The 13,649-nt window shown below is 45.6% G+C and overlaps 1 protein-coding gene across 1 annotated transcript; it reads left to right on the forward strand.

Moving 5' to 3' along the window:
• Positions 1-10,008: 10,008 nt before the first annotated feature.
• On the forward strand, positions 10,009-13,280 carry LOC112340929 (pentatricopeptide repeat-containing protein At4g02750-like). Its single transcript, XM_024660166.1, has 2 exons — positions 10,009-10,205; positions 10,270-13,280. Exon 2 carries the CDS (start codon positions 10,513-10,515, stop codon positions 13,243-13,245), a length of 2,733 nt encoding a protein of 910 aa, XP_024515934.1. The 5' UTR covers positions 10,009-10,205; positions 10,270-10,512; the 3' UTR covers positions 13,246-13,280.
• Positions 13,281-13,649: the final 369 nt, after the last annotated feature.

The following is a 13,649-nucleotide window of genomic DNA, read 5'->3' on the forward strand; positions in this document are numbered from 1 at the left end:
TAGTGGAAGCATCATACCGACATGTAATGTTAGGGAACTACACTTATAAACTAGCTTGTAAGCTCCTGAATTTGGACTTCCCAGGAGTCAACCCAGCCCAGTACTATTCAAACCCAAGGACACTTAACTCCAACTATCCCAAGACCCTTAACCAATTGGAAAAGAGGGTGCACTCTTGTTCATAGGCCCTTTCCCTCTATATTTGAACCCCTATAAGACCCTTAACCAATTGGAAAAGAGGGTGCACTCTTGTTCATAGACCCTTTCCCTCTATATTTGAACCCCTATGGATCGTCTCTCGAGTCGTTCCTTTTGGTTGCTTACAATCTACCACGCTTCCCTGCAAGTTCACGCCCTCGTGAACGGAAGCTGAGAGCCGCAGCTCTCTCCCGAGCCCCACTCTCTTGACACCCTACCCCTCGGGTCGAGCCCAGCGGGAGCAAATTAGACCAGCCAGATGTCAATCAATATGTGGTGTGATTCCCCTAGCCAACCAACAGAGTCAGACCCGAGACCTCTCTGATACCAAATGTAAGCTCCTGAATTTGGACTTCCCGGGAGGTCACCCAGCCCAGTACTATTCAAACCCAAGGATGCTTAACTCCAACTATCCCAAAACCCTTAACTGATTGGAAAAGGGGGTGCACTCTTGTTCATGGGCCCTTTCCCTCTATATTTGAACCCCTATGGATTGTCTCTTGAGTCATTCCCTTTGGTTGCTTACACAGCTATCCAATTCCAAAAGACTATAGATGAGGTTTTCAAGTAAGTTGCTTTCCATGGACGATGTAATGGGATGCTTTTATGAATACAAAAAGCTGGAATCTATCAAAAGAGGACCAATGTACATGGAACCAGCTTCAACCATATTGCCATTGTGACTACTAGGATGTGAAGGAGGCATTTTTTGGTTTGACTTGTTGTTCTGGTATATGCTGAACAATCTGGACAAGTATTGGCCTGACTCAAGCTTGACGTCATCAGACCACCTTGCTATCTTCCTGTCCCTGCTCACTGCTAATCTACAAGTGATTCTCCAAATAGCTACTTTTGTGCAAATCTAAGAATGGATGTAAGCAGCTGCTATTGAAGTGGCAAAAAAGCTAGCCAACCCAGATCTGGAGTTCATCCCACATGGCCAAACTAAAATGAACATATGCAAATTCATCCCCGTCTAGCAATACAAGTCCCCAACATCCTTACGACGTGATGGTAGTTGATCGCTAGGATGGACAAATGTCTATTGGGTTGACATCATAGGAGACTAGCACACCACCATCAGTCTCCAAAATGTCTTATTCCAATGCAAGCTCAAATAAACAAAAGCTACACAAGAGGCTCAACGTAAGAAATCAATGATAAATAATATCTATTTTCTTCTTCCATGATTAGTATCTAATGAAAATGCTCTCATGATTACTTACATAGTGTACTCTACACTACATCCATCATTTGGCCAGAAGAAAATGGCTGGTCAAAGAAGGAATAGAGAGTGAACAAAAGTTTATACACCTCCGATATATCAGTGTTGGATCACTTACCATGAATTCCTTGGTTGTGCTTAGAACAAAAAGCACAAGTGAACCATTGATCAGATTTATTTTCTGTTTGATAATTGGAAAATACAACACAAACTCTATTTTCCCACAATGGGATAGACCCCACAGTTTGATAACAAAGGTTTCTTTTTTAAAAAGTCTTGTTTACAAAAAACTCTATTATCCCATTAATAAAATAATGGGACATATGAGTAGACATGCCATGGTAAAAAACAAAACTTTGGATTCCTTATAGAATCTTGTGCTGAGAGATATGCTGTACGGCTAGGCAAACCTAATTACAAGCTATAGCTATTTGACTTCATGGCCACAAGCATTATATTTTCTCACACCAAAAGGTATGAAGCAATGGGAAATAATGTTAGGGTTTCTCACTTGTATCTGCCGCTGCTGCATTCTCCAGGAGCGCATCCACAAGTATAGCAAGGTTGGGCAGCTGCAAGGCTGTGTGCTAGCACAACCATGCACATTCCTCGCGCACACCAAGATCAATAGCTGCTTCACTGCACATTGCAAGAATGAGTAGTGCCAATGAAGTGTTTGCTTAGGTATAGCTCAAAATGACTACTAAGGTCAGGAGGAATCTCACTACCACTTTTCTGGCAGTGCAAAAACTGGTACAAATGATTTGGTTTTTGAGTCTTTCCTCACCCCTGGCCTGTAGGAACTTTTTACGGCCAGAATGCTGGAACTTAATGCAGAAACACAAGGGGCTTTCACAGACTCTGCTTAGGTAGTGCTTGTGATATCGACTAATCTAGTATCTAATCACCCCCTCAAAAAAAAGACATGATGATGGTGATTGGACCAGACAATGAGATTCATGAGACAACAGAAAGCAATCAGGTTGAGCATGTTAGTTCTAGTCTTTGGAAGTCACTTCTGATGTGCGGCTTGGACATGTACCTAAGTACATTGGCTCGTGAGCATCAGTCTTGCAAATGTCATTTCATTCTTGAATCCTAGCTTTTTACTTTTATAAAAATGAGAGATAGAGCTAGTGGAGATTGCATTACTAATCCTCGTCTTCCATGATACAAATTCCACCCAGACACCCAAACTATAGGAGGTGACATAGGAAATGTTTAGAGATATCGTTTTGGTCATGGTTGGTACTAGGTTACCAGATAGATGATCCTACGCCCTGGACAAACGTACTGGAAATGTATGAGCTTGTGCTTCTAATTTGTGTAAGGGTAAGTCCCATAAATCCTCCAAACACAAATCTAGCTACTAAAACTCTAAAATCTTCCTATCTTGCAAAACAATTCACTAGGAAAGTTAAATTAGTTTGTCATACTGAGTTCACCACTTATTGGGAGATGAGGGCTATCCCAACCTCTTTAACTCAAGATCTCCATAGATCCATCACAAACTCAAGCCCTTTCACATGCTCTAAACTCCTTTTGCTAAGTTATAATTTAGCTTATATTTGATTTATATGATGCTTTCTCTATTATAACTTGCATAAAAGATATGATGATCCTGAGTTCAAGTTCAAAGACTGGTAAGTTCACTTTTAATAACAACTTCCTTCCTCCAAGTCAAAGATTGGTATGAGGTCTAAACTGAGCTTCCTCAACTGAATTATGCTTATGCAAACTTATGAATATTCCTATATAATTGGGATTGATAGGATCTACCTTGGAGAATTCCCCCTAGAGGGTAGAAATGCCTACTAGGTTATTATACCAGGGGAAACCTTATGATATCAAAGGTTTCTCATTGCATGCACACTATGACTTAGAGGGAGGATTGATCTCTCCTCTCTCCAAGCTTTCCAAGAATTGTGCAGGGCTGAATAGCTTATCTTTTGTGAGGCCTAATGCTTTCACTCTTTTCCACATTACTACTTTTTATACTTTCATTAACAAAATATAAATAAAAAAATATGATAGAAATGAATAATGCCCTCCTTATTGCTACAGCTATACTTATATAGTCCTCAATACATTACAAGACATATATGCAAATGCATGACTTATACAAAAAAAATTTTAGAAAGGTGGTGTGTGGATAAAGATATTGGTAGCGTATCCATGCACTTTAATGCATGCGTTATAGCTGCTAGAGCTGGATGTTGCAGCACATTCTCTACCTGAATCATAATGCCATAGCTTACACCCTCAAACCCATATTGGAGAATCAAAGAACCCTTGGCAAAGTTGTGGGTATCTGGGCGTCCATAGCTTTGGCATGCCATGGCTATTATTGGTAAAATCTTCCCATCTTAATTTTAAAACTTAGTTTTTTTATATTTCATATGTATATGCTTATATTTTAGTTATCAACTGAAAAATATATCCTCTTCTTTCTGGTTTTGAATTTTGCCACAACTTAGTACATTTAGTCTCTATTTAAAATGTTAGCTAAATTAATTTATGGAGTATTGTTTTTTGCGTATTTCATTAAGGTTTTAATATTTTGTAAGTATGTGTTTTCCTGATTATATTTATAATTCTTTTTAATAAAAAATACTATTCTTAAACCGGGTAACTGAATTTTTTATTATAAATTTCAGATCTTTGCTAACTTTCTCACTCAATGTTCTTGATTGTTAGTGTTTAAACTAAAGCACAACACATCATGTCATGTTTGAATACTATGAAGTAAAGGCAAAATTTTATCACCCAAATGGCTATATTATGCATAGTCTTAAAGAATAACATGACATTTCTTTTGTTCTCCAAAGAGAAAATATATTCTTTAAAATATTTCTTATTGTGTGTTGGGCCAGTTTAGCCACAGGAGAAAATGGGTTTGTGCTGGAATTCTCCCAGGATTTAGGTCTATTTTCAATGAGAAGGATGGCAAATTGATGATGTGGAGTTTGCTGGCAAGGTGGATGGCAGTGATGTAGTGATTGTAGGCTCACACAGTTGATCCAAAACTAACAGTTCTAGAGGAGCAAGGAGGAACTAATGGCAGTAAAGAGAAGGAGCAACATTTTTTATTGCAAGATCTCTAGGTAGGAAAAAATAGTTAAAGAGAACTTTCATCCTAGTGTTCTTATTGATGATACTATGAGATATAGGAAAATTAGGTGTGAAACTTCATTATTCTTTTTAAATATTGTGAATATGACTATAAGTATTAAAAGTTATCAGTCAGAGTCAGTTAAGTCCTTTTAAATATTCTTCTTATACTGTCATGGTGGCAGGAGATCAGTAGAAAATCATGACATTTAATATTTATATGTAGTCCAGTATATCATTTATAAAATTTTAACATATAAACACTGTGAGGGCCAAGTGTACGGCTACGATGCCGTATACTAATATTAGCGTAGTGGATTTTGGTAGCCGTCGGATTGGTTTCAATCCGGACCACTCGCTCCTGTATATAAGCTAGGGTTTTTGGGTTAATTGATATGCACATTTCTGTATTCCCTTTCCATATTCCATTCATATTCCATGCACTCACATTGGTGGAGATGAGGGGCATCTTTGATTGTCCCTAGGGAGTGCTTGGATTTGGGATTTCGGTTTAGATCTAGCTTTTGCATTGTCTAGATCTAGCTTTTTCCATTTCCTTTCTTTTGTTCTTTCCTTTCAGGATTTTGGTTTAGATCTAGCTTTTTTCATTGTCTAGATCTACCATTTCTTTCCAGCTTTTTGTCATTTCTCTTCTTTTGCTCTTTCTTTCTCATTCATTTTCATGGCCGATCCGCAATCTCCTCCTTTGACTCTAGAGCAGCAGTTGGTTCAATTGCTTGATGCTATGCACCTGCAATTGAACAACCAAACTCAGTTGATGGCGGCATTCACGGCACATGGTACAACTCCTCATGCTTTTGGTGCCAATCCTCACGTTCGGCCGGAGTTCTTTTGTGGGAATCCTGGGGATGATGTGTACCATTGGTTCGATCACTTCACGGTGATTGCCACATATCATTCTTGGGATGATGCTCGACGTTTGCGTGAGTTCCCCACATGTCTTCAAGGGACGGCATTGCAGTGGTACAATGGATTAAGCGCAGCTACTCGTGGCGATTGGAGTGTTCTTCCGGACATCTTCAAACGCGCCTTTGGACACGCCGACGATTGTGATGATGCCTTCCAACAATTGCATCGTCTTCGCCAAGGGCCATCTGAGTCGGTGATGCAATTTGGCGTTCGTTTCCGAAGTCTTTTGCTTCGTGCGGAGCCAAATATGTCGGAGCGGATCAAGCTAGGAATGCTGTGGCCAGCACTTCGTCAAGATCTTGTCGAACTTGTACATGCACTTGCTCCTGCCACTCTTGACGATGCTCTTCGCTTGGCACAATGTTATGAGACATCGCCTCTTCCACTTCTTGCTACACGTCCTTCAGCTCCACTTCCTATGAGTGATGGTCCTGTTCCCATGGAGGTTGATGCTGCTGCTACTCGAGTCCAAGGACAAGGGCGAGGACGTGGTCGTGGCCGTGACATTCGTTGCTGGGCGTGTGATGAAGTTGGTCATACTTATCGGCGTTGTCGGCGCTTTCCGGATTGGCGACCTCCATTTCCTGGGTGGAGACCTTGGCGTCAGCAACGTCCCATTGGTGCTGCTGCGGTGGAAGGTTTGGATACCGAGGTGCATTCGGGAAACGAGGAGTCGCACGAGTAATGGAGGGACCTTGCGCGAATAAGTTAGTGACCCTTCCATCTTTCTTTCGGGAGTATCATCAAGGGGTTCACTCGGCACCGGTTCATCCAGTGTTTACTTTCCAAGCTTGTTTTTATAACAAGAGGTCTCCTATTCTTCTCTCCGTGTTGGTTGATACAGGTTCGAGTTTATCTTCTATTGCTCGACCTGTTGCCACACGTTGTCGTCTACACTTGCGTCGTGCGGCGGATCCAGTTTTCATTCTTTATGGCAACGGCCGTACACATGCATGTGCACGAGATGAGGCGGACCTGGTTGTGCGTGTGGGCGATCTCGAGCTTGAGTTGCAGTCGTTGCGGGTGGTGCCGAGTCAAGCTTTTGACCTCATTCTTGGTATGGATTGGTTGCAGCACAATCATGCCAAGTGTGACTTTGAGGCTTTTCCCCCTTGTCTCATACTTCCTTATGTTTCATCCATTCCTCTCACTTCCGTACCTCTTCGTCCCTCTACTTCTACCTCTGCTTCCATTACTTTTGTTCCCCCATTATTTCCTCTTGTGTTTCCATCTTGTTCTGCTCTTCCCTTTTCCAATCCCTCCGATGATCTTTGTGTTGCAGCTGTTGACCAGCTCATGAAGGAGTATTCTGATCTCTTTGAATTTGACCTATCGTCTGGGGCCAAGATTGCCACACGTCATCCCATTCCAACCGGGGATGCTCGTCCAATCAAGGTTCCTGTTCGTCGTCGGTCACCCAAGGAGATCAAGATTTTACATGCAAACGTCAAGGAGATGTTGGAGAAGGGTGTTATTCAGAAGTCGCGGAGTCCTTGGGCATGTGAACCTCATCTTGTGACGAAGCCTGATGGGAGTATTCGTTTCTACATCGACTATCGTCCGTTAAATGAAGTGACGATCCCGGACGTGTACCCTCTTCCTCACACTGCTGATCTCTTGGATCGTCTAGGGCGAAGTCGTTGGTTCACCAAGCTAGATCTTGCTTCTGGGTATTGGCAAGTACCGATGGCTGAAGACGATATTCCTAAGACTGCTTTTCGTACACCATTTGGTTTGTACGAGTTTTTGGTGATGCCGTTTGGTTTGAACAATGCTCCAGCAACTTTTCAGCGAATGATGGACGAGGTTCTTTGCGATATGCCGGAGGTGACGGCTGACTTCATTGATGATGTCTTGATCCACTCGGAGGGGACGTGGGAGGAGCATGTTCGTGACGTTTGTAAAGTGTTGGATCGGCTACGCGACGTTGGTTTAAAGCTGAAGCGGTCGAAGTGCGTGTTTGGGTCCAAGGACACAACTTATCTTGGGTACCGTATTTCTCATGAGGGTTTGCAAGTTGATCCTGACAAACTTGTGGCTGTTCTAAAGTTCCCTACTCCGAAGTGTGTGAATGATGTGCAGCGCTTTTTGGGTAAGGTGCAGTATCTCGGTCGTTTTGTGGATCATCTTTCCGATCGCACTTTACCATTACGAGCGTTGCTGAAGTCATCAACGTCATCTTTCATCTGGTCTCCCGATTGTGAGCGGGCGTTCGTGAATCTCAAAGAGCTATTGACGACTCCTTCGGTTTTGGCATATCCTGACTACACTCGACCTTTTATTTTGCGCGTGGATACTTCTGACATTGGTCTTGGAGGTGTGTTGATGCAAGAGAGCTCGAGTGTGCCTGGTCAGCGCCATCCCATTGCATACATAAGCCGTACATTACAACCAGCGGAGATGAACTACTCCACGACGGAGAAGGAGTGTTTAGCAGCAGTCTGGGGTTTCGAGAAACTTCATGCCTATCTACATGGTTCTCGGACGTTACTTGAAGGTGACCATGCTGCTGTTACTTCATTATTGAAGCGGAAGAACCTGGTTGGTCGTACGGCTCGATGGGCTTTGAAGCTTCAGATATATGATTTCGATGTTGTTCATCGCCCAGGGAGTTCTATGGCTGATGCTGATGCCCTTTCTCGAGCTCCTCTTCCTTCTCCACTCACTTTTCATGTTTCTGACGAACCTGTTATTCCAGCATCTGTGGATTTTCTAGATGAGGATTCTGTGCCGTCGGCGGTTGCTGTCCTTGACGTTCAGTGTCCACAGGGCGTAGAGAAAGATCTACCTTCTCTGGATGAGGTTCGCGAGGCTCAAAAGATTGAGCCGTGGATTCGAAGGCTTCGAGATGGGTTTGAGAATCCTGCATCACTTGCTGATGACTTGCCTTTTCGGCATTTACATTCTCAATATCACCTTGAAGATGGCCTTCTTTATTTTGTGGGGACGGATCCTGATGCTCATTTACGGCTGGTGGTGCCTTCGGTGTTTATTCTGCGGTTTCTCCATGCCTACCATGATTCTCCTATTCTAGGTGGGCATATGGGACACCGTCGTGTCACCGAGAAGTTGCGCAGATCTTTCTATTGGCCAGAGATGCGACGTGATATTATCCGGTATGTGCGTAGCTGCGTTTGGTGCCAAGCTCGTAATACTCCCCCTTGTGCTGCGGAAGGACGGTTGGAGTCAATTGCAGTTTCTCGTCCGTTTGAGTTGGTGACGTTTGATCTTATGGGACCTTTTCCGCGATCGACTGCTGGCAATGAGTATATTATTATTGCTTCTGACTACTTGACTCGTTGGGTGGAAGTTGGTGCTCTTGCTAGTGCCTCTGCAACTGCTGTTGGATACTTCCTCCTCAATCGAGTGGTGTTCCAGCATTCTTGTCCAGAACGGATTCTTTCGGATAATGGTCCTGCATTTATGGCTGAGGTATTTCATGTTTTGACATCTCGGTTGGGGATATGCCACACTTTTACAAGTGCTTATCATCCACAATCAGACGGTCTGGTGGAACGGCTTGTTCGGACATTCAAAGGGATGATTGCGAAGTATGTGAACTTTCAACATTCGGATTGGGATGGTTATTTGCCGTCTCTTCGGTATGCTTATGTCACAGGGGTGCAGAGTTCTGTTGGTGCTTCACCATATAAACTTCTATATGGTCATGATCCAATATTACCAACAGAGCTAGGTTTACCTTCGCGATTGCCACGAGCTCCTGATGCTAGGTCATGGGATCAATATTTGACAAGCATTCTTCCACTTGTCCGAGCAGAGTCTACTGAACACTTAAGCCGCGTATAAGTGGGACAACAACGGCGCTACAATTCCCATCATCGTCCACCAGCGGAGTACAAAGTGGATGATTTGGTGTTAGTCCGTTTTCCCCATCTTACGGTACGTGGTTTATCTAAGGGGCTCCTTGCGCAGTGGAAAGGACCGTATCGGGTGTTGCGGCAAGTTGGACCACAAGTTTATGAGGTTCGGCATGACGTTCAGCAGGCCGATCCTCCGAAGATTGTGCATGTGCAGTGGTTAAAACGCTTCATACAGAGGGATCAGGAGCAGTTAATACCGTCTACAGATCCACCGATGCCTCCTCCTGACGTTCCTCCAGATCCCGGCCCATCTACAAGAGAACCCTGACGGCCTTCCATTATTCCGAGAGGAGGGGATGATGTGAGGGCCAAGTGTACGGCTACAATGCCATATATTAATATTAGCGTAGTGGATTTTGGTAGCCGTCGGATTGGTTTCAATTCGGACTGCTCGCTCCTGTATATAAGTTAAGGTTTTTGGGTTAATTGATATGCACATTTCTGTATTCCCTTTCCATATTCCATTCATATTCCATGCACTCACAACACAAAATTAATTTAAATATATTTCAATTGTTAAATAGTAAAAAATACAAAAACATCTAAGCATACTCTAAATATATCCAAAATTACAGTCTTCTTTAAAAAGGAAAATAAGAGTATAGTAGAAACTCTGTGGGTCTCGAGAGAGAGCAAGAGCAATGAGGATCCTGGCCACCAATCCAAAGTACTCCAGCTTCAACACCGTCGCTGGACCATCACAGCCTGTGTCTCCCAGATGGCCCACGCTCTTTCACGCCGATTCCTCCGACCCAAGAAGGTCGCCATGCTTGTCCGCCCCATGATCCTCCTCACCTTCATGGGCAGCGTCCCTCTACCAGGCCGCAAGGAATCCCCAACCTCACCCCACGATTGTTGAGGTGGGCAATCCACCCCTCCTTCCTAACTGGGAACATTCGCTCATCAGCAAGAGTTGACGCACAGGAGGAGCTCCTCACTCTCTAAACCGGAAGCTGGCTGCTTGGACCGGATGGGCAAAATTCTACGGGTACGACGCTGGGGTACGCCAGTTCTTCAATGGTCTTCCAAGGGTGATCCTTGGCGACTCGGTGTTGAAGATGACGCAGGAGGATCTCAGGAAAAGGATGAGGCTCAATGATGAAATTGATGAAGTGCTGAATAGCGACCTTCCCGATTCTAGTTGATGGAAAGGTATACACGATTTCCATGAATGGTGAGAGCTCGCGAGCATTGTGGCAGCTGAGACAGCTGACCAGGTTGGTGCGATCCTGCGGGAGCTCGAAAAACCTCGCCGAGGCAAGGCGGCTTCATGCCCGGATTCTCAGGAGCGAGCATCGCAACACCAAGTTCCTGAACGATCAGCTGGTGATCATGTTTGGAAAATGCGGGAGCGTGGATGATGCTCGCGGGGTTTTTGCTGGCATTGCTGAGCCGGACAGTATCTCCTCAAATAGCATGCTTGCAGCATATGCCCAAAACGGGCATCTTGACGAAGCTAGAGCCATCTTTGAGGGCATGACTAGTCGGACAGTGGTGTCGTGGAACTCCACTATATCGGCTTACGCCCAGAATCGCAGTTTGAATGACTCAAAAGCAATGTTTGATGCGATGCCTGAAACTACATATGTTTCGTGGAACACAATGATATCAGCATTTGCCCAAATTGGGCATCTGGAAGAATCGAAGAGACTTTTTGATTCCATGCCTGAAAGGAGCGAGGTGTCGTGGAATAGCTTGATCGCTGCGTACGCCCACCGGGGCTGTGCGGGAGAAGCCATGGATTGCCTAGAGAGAATGCCCGAGTCGAGCGTGGTGTCGTGGAATTCGGCCATGGGTGCGTACATCCAGGCCGGAGAGCTCAAAGGGGCCGTGAAGATCTTCAAGAGCATGCCGGAGCGCGACTCCATCTCTTGCAACGCAATGCTGGCGGCGTATGCCCAGTCCGAGCAGCCCACCAAGGCAAAGAAGGTGTTTGATCGATACAAGCTTGGCAAGAGCGTGGTGTCGTGGACTTCTCTTCTCCAGGCAAATGCCATGGCTGGAGATCTGGACGAGGCAAAGATCGTCTTCTTGCTCATGCCGCAGCACGATTTCATCTCGTGGACCGCTGTGGCCTCGGCGTTTGGATCGAGTGGTCGCTTGGAGCAGCTGGAGGCGAGCTTGAATGGATCGTCCTCGGCCGAGAAAGAGGGAGCACAAACGGCGATGGTGGGAAGCTACGCGCAGTGTGGACAAACCGAGAATGCCAAGTCCATCTTCGACACCATGCCCGCTCGCACAATCCTCTCGTGGAGCAATCTTCTGTCGGGTTATGCCCAGCGCGGGCGGAGTAGCGACGCAAGGATGGTGTTTGCCAAAATGCCGATACACGAGGTGCTGAGCTCCACCGTGATGATCTCGAGTTTAGCGCAGAGAGGCGAAGCGCTAGAGGCGAGGGCGATCTTTGATGGAATGGTTGAGCACAGCGACATCACCTGGAACTCTATTCTCTCGGCCTACGTAGCGGAGGGAGATGTGGAGCAATCCAAGAGGGTGTTTGAGTCCATCCCAGAGAGAGGTATTGTTTCCTGGACTGGAATCCTTCAGGCTTATGCCGAGACTGGAGATTTGGCACTGGCAAACATGACGTATGATCGAATGCCCGAGCAAGACGTGATTTCGTGCACAACACTAGTCCAAGCATATGCCCAAACGGGGCATTTGTCAAGAGCAAAAGAGTTGTTTTTGGCCATGCCTCGGCGCGATCGTCTTTCGTGGATGGCGATTCTCACTGGTTTTTCATGTCAGAGAGATGTTAATTCGGCAAAATTAGCGTTTGATCGCATGCCCGAGCAGGACGAAGTGTCATGCTCGGCTATGATAGCAGCATATGCCGAGAATGGGCATCTTGTAGAGGCGGAGATTTTGCTTCGGAGCAAGCCCAACCAGCAAATTTTATCATGGACGGCGATCATCACGGCGTACGCACAGCAAGGATTCGTGTCGAAAGCCAAAGAAACCTTCGAGAGGTTGAAGAATGTCAAGGACGTGATGCTTTGGACTGCGATGATCGTGGTGTATGCTCGAAACGGGCATTGTCGAGAGGCGGTGGTGACGTTTGAGACGATGACACAGGAAGGAATGAGACCCGACGAGGTTTGCTTTGTGACGATCCTCACAGCGTGCAGTCACGGTGGTCTTTTAGACGAGAGCCGGATGTTCTTTCGATCACTAAGAGATTTTGGGATCCAAGCGACGAACCAGCATTACCTCTGCATGATCGACATCCTCGGAAGATTGGGACACCTCGATCGAGTGGAAGAGCTCCTCCACACCATGCCTTTTGTTCCAGACGAGGAGGCGTGGGGAGGCTTCCTGGGCGCTTGCAAGATGTATGGCGATTTGAATCGAGCTGACCAAGTTGCGAGAAGGACCCCTGGACTGAACGCTGCTTCTCACGTATCGCTGAGAAACATGCTTGGAATCGCGGGGAGAACAGAGGACGCAGCAGCCGTGAGGAAGAAGATGGTTTCTAGCGGCTTGAGCAAGCAGCCCGGGATCAGCCTCATCATCGTCAACAGCGAGATGCACAGCTTCACATCCGGTGACGAATCCCACCCTCGAATCCACGAGATCCGCGCGGAGCTGCAGAGGCTCACGTCTCAAATGCGCGAGTCAGGCTACGTTCCCGACACGCACGACGTGTTCCATGCAGTGAGTGAGGCGGGCAAGAGCGAGCTTGTGTGGCACCACAGCGAGAAGCTCGCTATCGCGTTTGGATTGATCAGCACGTCGCCGGGAGTGCCACTGTGGATCAGGAAGAACCTCCGCGTGTGCCTCGATTGCCACAGTGCCACCAAGTTCATCTCCAAGGTCACGGGACGGTCAATTGTCGTCCGGGACTCGTACCGGTTTCACAAGTTCGAGAATGGATCGTGCTCTTGTGGAGATTTCTGGTAAATCTATATGGTCATAAATATACAATCGTTCTTCTATTACAATCCAAGCCATGCCAAGAAACTCAACGAGGACGGGGGCTCAATAGTGTCTTATTGCTTCCTGCGTTCTTTCTTCTGGCTGCTCGTTTAGATCCTAATCCGGTGGTAAACTATGCGATTTAGCAAGGTATTATTACCGGTCTGCAAGAGTTCATCACCACTGTTCTTCCAAAGCAGTTGTTAATCTTATTTTCATGGACAAGCTTATGCGTTTTGAGGAGATTTCTTCACATCTACTTAAGAGTCAAAAAACAAAGTTTTCCTATCTGCGAGATAAGTGTCTAAAGGATTGTATTTGTAGCATCTGTCAAGAGAGCATTGGAGATGAGCTCCACTAAACATTGTTATAGAATATCCCCAGGAAAG

The sequence above is a fragment of the Selaginella moellendorffii genome, unplaced genomic scaffold (assembly GCF_000143415.4).
Source record: "Selaginella moellendorffii unplaced genomic scaffold, v1.0 SELMOscaffold_72, whole genome shotgun sequence".
NCBI classification, from domain to species: domain Eukaryota; kingdom Viridiplantae; phylum Streptophyta; class Lycopodiopsida; order Selaginellales; family Selaginellaceae; genus Selaginella; species Selaginella moellendorffii.